The sequence below is a fragment of the Lepus europaeus genome, chromosome 18, assembly GCF_033115175.1.
Source record: "Lepus europaeus isolate LE1 chromosome 18, mLepTim1.pri, whole genome shotgun sequence".
Taxonomy (NCBI): Eukaryota; Metazoa; Chordata; class Mammalia; order Lagomorpha; family Leporidae; genus Lepus; species Lepus europaeus.
Genome location: NC_084844.1, coordinates 45,954,899 through 45,962,083, shown reverse-complemented (window position 1 = coordinate 45,962,083; position 7,185 = coordinate 45,954,899). Strand labels below are relative to the sequence as shown.

General features: G+C 56.4%; 1 protein-coding gene across 2 annotated transcripts; it reads left to right on the top strand.

Annotated features, from left to right (window-relative positions):
* Positions 1–39: 39 nt before the first annotated feature.
* On the top strand, positions 40–7,185 carry MRM3 (mitochondrial rRNA methyltransferase 3). Of its 2 annotated transcripts, XM_062215802.1 has the most exons (4): positions 40–341; positions 502–746; positions 3,958–4,125; positions 6,650–7,185. In XM_062215802.1, exons 1-4 carry the CDS (start codon positions 40–42, stop codon positions 7,174–7,176), a joined length of 1,242 nt encoding a protein of 413 aa, XP_062071786.1. In that variant the 3' UTR covers positions 7,177–7,185. The 2 variants fall into 2 exon arrangements, with proteins under 2 accessions (XP_062071786.1, XP_062071787.1); XM_062215803.1 differs by lacking the exon at positions 40–341 and having other exon boundaries at positions 600–688.

The window sequence follows — 7,185 nt, the reverse complement described above, 5'->3', positions numbered from 1 at the left end:
GCGGCGCGCGCTCGTGACGCAGCTGCCGGCGCCGGGAAGATGGCGGCGCTGGCGGGGGCCGCGCGGCGGGGCCTGCGGCCGGTGCTGTCACCGGCGGTCCAGGCTGGCGCCCTGGACGCGCGGCGCTGGGTGCGGGCGCTGCGACGGAGCCCCGTGAACGTGGTGCTTTCATCCGGACAGGTGGTGGGACGGAAGCCGCCCCGCACGGCGGCGTCCGAGGCCGGTGGCCAGGAGCAGCGACAGACACAGCCGCCGCACGTGGCCGCGTCCGGGTCGCTCGGCACTTGGGAAGAGACTGGGCTTCGCTATGATAAGGCTTTGCCTGGAGACCGGAGGCTGAGGTGAGGGGCTGCTGGGGCTCCCAGCGGGACAGCGCGCTGGGTTTTGCTTTGCGCAGAGTGTCCGTCTTCGGCGTGCGTTTGCTGCTGTCCCTGCGAAGCCAGGTGGGTCTCAGAAGCGGGATGCTGACCGTCACTCGTGTCTCTCTGTTCCCGCCCACAGCAGTGTCATGACGATAGTGAAGTCCAGGCCGTTTCGGGAGAAGCAGGGGAAGATCCTGCTGGAAGGTCGCAGGCTGATAGCGGACGCGCTCAAGGCTGGAGCGGCGCCACAAGTTTTCTTCTTCAGCCGTCTGGAATATATAAAGGAGCTGCCGGTCGAGAAGCTGAAAGGGGTCCGCCTCGTTAAGGTGAAATTTGAGGATATCAAGGATTGGTCCGACCTGGTAACGCCGCAAGGAATAATGGGTCAGTGGTGAACCCAGCTTGGGCCTCGGGGTAGAGACCTAGGCTGGCTTGCTCGCTCATACTTGTCTCACCGCAGCACATTTTAGTTAACCCAGATTCAAAATGTAACTGTCCCGTCTTTTCTTAAGACCCGCAGAGAGCTCGAGTTGTCGCCTCCCTGTGTTTTGCCCTCCGTGTCCCAGCGGCAGCGGCAGCCACTGTTCCCCTGCGTTTGTATTTCGGGTCTTCATCGTCTCCAGGAAGAACTGGCGGTCCCATAGCTTGCACTGTTAGGTCACTTCTTCAGCTGTCCTAGTAAAAACCGAAGAGAAGGTTTGCAGGCAGGTTCAAGCCCTCCGTTCACAGAGCCCCTGCCAGTTTGGTGGTGGCTGGCCGTTAGCCGCCTTGTCCCAGAAGCATCCCTGAGGAGGGGCGCGCTTGATTGCCCTCCTTAGCCCAGTGAACAGAAAAGGCTCTCTCTTCATTGGATTGGATCTAGCTCAAGGTTTTTTGTATCTGTGATGTTCTTGAGCACCTTAGGCTAAGTATGGGGGAAGATAAATTCTTTATACCTCGTTGCTGTTGGAGTTCTAGTTAAGCTCTGAGGCCCAAATGGCAGTAAGTGTAGAGGCTCCCCTTGGATGGTCAGGGGTAGTTGGAGGAGGGAGAGCTGTCATCCAGCTTCTAAGGCCAGGCCAGGACTTTCCACTGTCCGTGTTTCATAGTCCACGTGCTAGGCTCCCAGATTCCATCCTTGAACTCTGCGGCCCCTGGGTGGGAGGGGAGATTTTGGGGGTGCTGGTCTCTGTAACCCAGAGAGTCACAGGCATCTGTGCCCCTACACTCAGAACTCTTAGCCCATGGGTGGAGACTTGGAGTAGGGAAGAACCTGGAGTTAGACCGAGTGTCCGTGTCTGGTTGCTGTCCCTCTTTAAAGAGAGTAGCTGGGACTGCAACCCAGACCTTCTGATCCAGGTACGGCCGTCTGGGTGGCGGTTTAGCTGCTGTGCCAAACCCCTGCCCCGAGTGTGGGATCTTCACGGCCCCCAGATGCCAGTGCCAGTCCATGGCCCCGACAGGTGGATTAAGCTTTTTACCTGCATTGTCTCTTGGAAAAATCCTCAGTTCTTGTTTCCGTGCAAGTACGGTCATTCTTTCCTAACCCCAGAGACCATTCATTGAAGTAATTATATACAACAAAATGTTCGTAAGATTTTAAAGACTATGCAGTGCCTTGTGAGCACTCTTTAAAGGACTGGGATCTTTATTTGAAATCAGTGCATGTGAGGAGCTTTGACTGGTGCCCGACCTACACAATGCTGGTTGCTGTCAGCGCCTCGACGGTCAACGCCGTGGCTGAGCGCAGCATCCACAACAGTGACTTCGTCTACACCAGGCGTTTCATGTACCCTCGAGCCATTTTTGTTTTAGCATCATAGTCAGCCTGTCTTCGATACCTTCCATAAGGAAGGTCCTGTGTGAGACAGGACAGAGGGACCAACAGGGCAGTGGCTTTGCCCGTTCTAAACCTCTCGCGTCTGTACTCGAGCGAGAGGCAGGGGCGTGGCGCACGCCCTCACGGCACTCCCAGCCCTTGCAGAGCATGTGCTGAGGTGATGCTTCTGAGCCGGGGTCTTTCAGGAGCAGTCATCACTCGGATGCGTTCACCTTCTTGGACTCAGGTTCTTTTCCTAGGACTGCACTGTTTGAAACAAGTGACAAAGGACGGACACGCGTCAAGTCAGTATAGCAGACTGACAGCTGCTTTTGAGTACAGTGAAGCCAAGCCTACAAATAATTTTTCAGAAACCCCAGCCAGTGGGAAAGTGGGCAAAAGTTAGAGCACAAGCAGACGAGAGAGGAGGAAGCATGAGTGAGTGAAGGAATCACCCAGGGAGGCTCACAGTCCGTTACCGTGAACAGGTGTTCAGCCTCCCTGGAAATCAGGGACATGAGGTTGAAACAATGAGGTGGGGAGTGTGTTCTGTGCAGTGGCTAAGTCACCACTTGGGATGCTCGTGCACGTGTCGGAGTGCCTGGTTTGAGTCTGGGCCCTTCCACTTCTGATCCACCTTCCTGCCAAGGTGCCTGGGAGCAGCACATGGGCCCCTGCCATCCACATGGGAGTTGGAAGGCTCCTGAGGCCATTTAGGGCCTGAACCAGCAGATGGAATATCTCCCTCTCTGCGTTTCAAATAAAATGAACAGAAATAAACAAAAATAATGAAATGCCTTTTTTTTTTTTTTTTTTTTCATTAAAGTGACAGACATTGAAACAGCTGCATAGTATACACTGTGCTGGCATGGGCTTGAGCTGGGAAGCGGCCACCTGTGTGCCCCAGTGTGGACAAAGAGGAACAGGAACAGTCTGGGGAGGGCAGTTTGGCCCTGCGTGCTAACAGTGAGAGTGCACGACCCCTTGTGTCCGTGTCACTTACCTGTTTATGCAAGGGAAGTGTTTGCATGTGTGCACAGGGACGCTCACTGCAGAGCTTGCAGTGGGGAACGTAAGCAGTGTAACCGTCGGGAGGGGAAGAGCCAGATGAGCCCGGCACCTTCATGTGAAGCGAGTGCACATGAAAGCATAAGGGAGCTTCAAATGAATGGTGTTCTAAGTTCTTTATGACTTGTTACTGAATAAAATAAGCAGGTTACAGAATGATGTATAGGGTTAGATTTTTTTTTTTTTTTTTAAAGATTTATTTGAAAGGCAGAGTGACAGAAAGAAAGTCTGCTATTCAGACCCCAAATGGCTGGGTCTGCACCAGGTCAGGCCAAAGCCAGGAGCCAGGAACCCCGTCTGGGCCTCCCCTGTGGGTGATGGGGGCCCAAGGACTTGAGCCATTATCTGCCTTCCCAGACACATTAGCAGGAAGCTGGATAGGAAGTGGAGTAGCCAGGACTTGAACCAGCACTCCCATGTGAGATACTATCTCCACAAATGGCACTTTCACCCACTGTGCCGCAATGCTAGCCTTGCATTTTTAATTTTTTTTTAAAAAGCGCCTCTACAAGCCTTTGTGTGGTTGTACCTTGGTGTAGGCAGATGCACAGAACAAGTTCTGACCGGGGACAGTCCGGGATTGAAACAGCTGCAGAGGGGAGCAGCACTAGTAGAGTGTTCATGGAGTTTGAATGTATTTGTGTGTTCACTATAATTAAGAATATATGAGAAAATGATACATGAAAAGTCAGGTTATTCCCAGATGTACCTCGTGTTGTGTTTCCTCAGGGATTTTTGCGAAGCCCGATTACAGCAAGATGACTTACCCAGAGAGTCAGCGTCACCATTCGTTGCCTCTGCTCTTGATTTGTGACAACCTCCGTGACCCCGGGAACCTGGGGACAGTTCTCAGATCTGCTGCTGGGGCGGGCTGCAGCAGGGTCCTGCTCACCAAAGGTAGGAGTGCCTGTTACTGCGTGGATTGCTGGCTGCTTTTAAGTGAGCAAGAGCTCTGGGCAGACATGGGTTCGAATCTTGGGCCACCCCTCAGCAGCTGTATGCCCTTGAACAGTGTTCTCTGTGTCAGTGTCCACACTGTAAAATGGGAGTAACAGAATCTTCCTTGTAGGGTTGTTTTCAGGACTTGGTGAAACGCTGAACAAAGCATTCTGCAGCGTGCCTGCGGTATCAGTAATTCTGTGAATGTTCATTACTTTTTTTTATTATTTGACAGGCAGAGCCAGACAGTGAGAGAGACGGACAGAGAGAAAGGTCTTCCTTCCGTTGGTTCATTCCCCAAATGGCTGCTACGGCTGGCGCCCTGTGCCAATCCAAAGGCAGGAGCCAGGTGTTTCCTCCTGGTCTCCCATGGGGTGCAGGGCCCAAGCACTTGGCCCATCCTCCACTGCCCTCCCGGGCCACAGCAGAGAGTTGGACTGGAAGAGGAGCAACTGAGACTAGAACCCGTTGCCCATATGGGATGCTGGCGCCGCAGGCGGAGGATTAACCAAGTGAGCCACGGTGCCAGCCCCAATGTTATTACTTTTAAAAATCATTTTGAAACCTAGTAGGTTACTGAAGAATGAAAGTCATTCAGGGGAAAGACATAGATGCCATCAGGTCCTCTATGGATCTTGTGGTCCCAGAGGTACGTGAGGCCTTCCTGACTTCTGGGTCCTGTGGAGGAAGTGAGGTCGGCAGACCACGACACACAAATCCTTTCCTTTGGCCTCCTGGCTGCCATGCGCCTCCGGCTGCACGTGAGCCTTGCTACATTTCTTCCTCTTCCATCAGGACGGTGGATTAATAGCCTGGCTCTGCACGGACCTGCCTGGCAGCTGGGACAGGCTTGAAGTGCCTGTTAGGACATCCTGGAGGCGGGTGGGAGGGGCCGACCGTTCTGCCCGCTGCCACTAGGCGCAAGCTCACGGTGGCAGCCACTGCTGAGACTTGCCTGCATGGCTCTGTGCGCCTCTTCCAGGCACACCTCAGTGCTTACCTCTCCCTGCCATGATTGGTACCCCGCTTCCTCAGCCCATTGTTGAGTGCTGTGATAGCAGGTGTGGTCGCGATGATCGTGGGGGCTGGCACGTGAGAGGCCGGGGGAGAAAGGGTAGGAGGCACTTGGCATGGTGCCCAGCATCAAGGATGTGAGGAGGAGGAGGAGGGGCGATGGCTCCCCTCTCCATTACCCAGACTAGAGGGCGCCTCCCCCAGATCTGGGCCTTGCCCCTCACCCGTCGGCCCCCAGCCCAGCTGCCATCTCCCGTCCCTGCCTGGTGGAAAGCCCGTGGCTGGGGTGTGTGCGGGCCCTGTTTCATTCTCTGTTACTCTCCTGAGCTTGATAAGCTAACTTTAAAAATGACCTGTCCTGAGGAGACGGGTGGGACGGAGTCGGGGAAGGCAGTAGGTGAGTGGTGCGCTCACGGGTGTCCTGCCCCCCAGCCGGCGCCCAGCAGATGAGAGGGGTCTGTGGCCTGCACGGGTGGCGGGAGAAACGGGTTGCGTGTGAGCGGCAGGGCTGCCGCTGGGCTCCGGTCCCTGGAGGTCCCTGGAGCACGGCGCTGCATTGCGGCCTCCCTTCCCATCTCTGCTGTCTTCCCTGCCGCTGCCGCCGTCCAGGGGCGGCTTCCCGCAGAACTAGTCCTGCTGGGCAGAAAAGCCTTCTGTGGCTGTACATGCGTGCTGTCGCTTCACCAGCCCAGCCCCAGCTCCCGCCTGCCAGCGGGCCTCCTCGCCGCCCGCGGCTCCTACACACTGGGGCTCTTCGGCCTCCAGGTTCACCCTCTGCCTGGGCCTGCCTCTGACCGGATCCTCAGTGCTTCACGAGCCTGCTCAGCGCTGGGTCTCGTAGCTGGCTGCGCCTCGTAGCCTGCTCTGTGCAGGAGTGCTCCGTGACCTGTTCATGATCGTGTGCTTCAGCTTCAGCGAGCGGCCTGTGTACAAGCCTGATACTGCCGCCCGCTCCGTCATGAGTCCCTTGAGGTTGGGGACTTTGTTTTTTAGATTTATTTGAAAGCCAGAGCTACAGAGAGAGATTCACTGCCCAGATGGCTGCAGTGGCCAGTGCTGAGCCCGGCGGAAGCCAGGAGCTTCATCAGGGTCTCCCACGTTGGTGTCAGAGGCCCAAACACTTGGGCCATCTTCCCCAGATTTTCCCAGGCCGTCCACACGGAGTGGATTCAGAAGTGGAGCCGCGGGGACTGCATGGGATGCGGCGTTGCAGGCCACAGTGCCGGCCCCTGGGCTGTGTGTTCCTTCTGTTTGCATCCCCTGTGCGAGGTGTGGCGCTGCGTACGGAAAGTCTGCTCTCAGCAGAGGCAGGGGTCAGCCCTGCAGGCCCTGCGCAGGCGCGGCCGCACGTGGGCCAGAAGGTCCGGCTTCCGGGAGCTTGTTCTTTACCACCCATCAGAATCGCCTGGATTTACACGAGTTCTCCGGTCCAGGCAGCTCTGTAAAATTCTGTGTTTTTCTTTTCTAGGCTGTGTGGATGCCTGGGAGCCCAAAGTGCTGCGGGCAGGTATGGGTGCGCACTTCCAGGTGCCTGTTATCAACAACCTGGAGTGGGAAGCCGTGCCGGAGCACCTGCCCCCCAACACCCGCGTCTACGTGGCCGACAACTGTGGCCTCTATGCCCGGGCCCACGCGTCTGATAAAGCCGGTGTGTGTGATCCACGCTTCCTCAAATTTCACAAGTCCAAGGAGGAGGTGGAAGAGCTAGAAAGTGGAGCCGGTAAAGGCTGGCTCCCTGAACTTGAAGTCCAGAGTTACGACTTGGACTGGACAGAGGCCCCAGCAGCCGTGGTGATAGGCGGGGAGACCCACGGCGTGAGCCTGGAGTCCCTGTGGCTGGCGGAGCGCACTGGGGGCAAGAGGCTGCTGATCCCCGTCGTACCCGGCGTGGACAGCCTCAACTCGGCCATGGCCGCAAGCATCCTGCTGTTTGAGGGGAAGCGGCAGCTGCGGGCGAGGGCGGAACTCGGGAGCAGGAGCCAGAGCTACCACTGACGGGGGACT

Coding starts and splice junctions, on each gene's coding strand:
- MRM3 (XM_062215802.1), top strand. CDS start 40: ATGGCGGCGCTGGCGGGGGCCGCGCGGCGGGGCCTGCGGCCGGTGCTG. Junction 342..501: donor CCTGGAGACCGGAGGCTGAG/GTGAGGGGCTGC, acceptor TCCCGCCCACAG/CAGTGTCATGACGATAGTGA. Junction 747..3,957: donor AACGCCGCAAGGAATAATGG/GTCAGTGGTGAA, acceptor GTGTTTCCTCAG/GGATTTTTGCGAAGCCCGAT.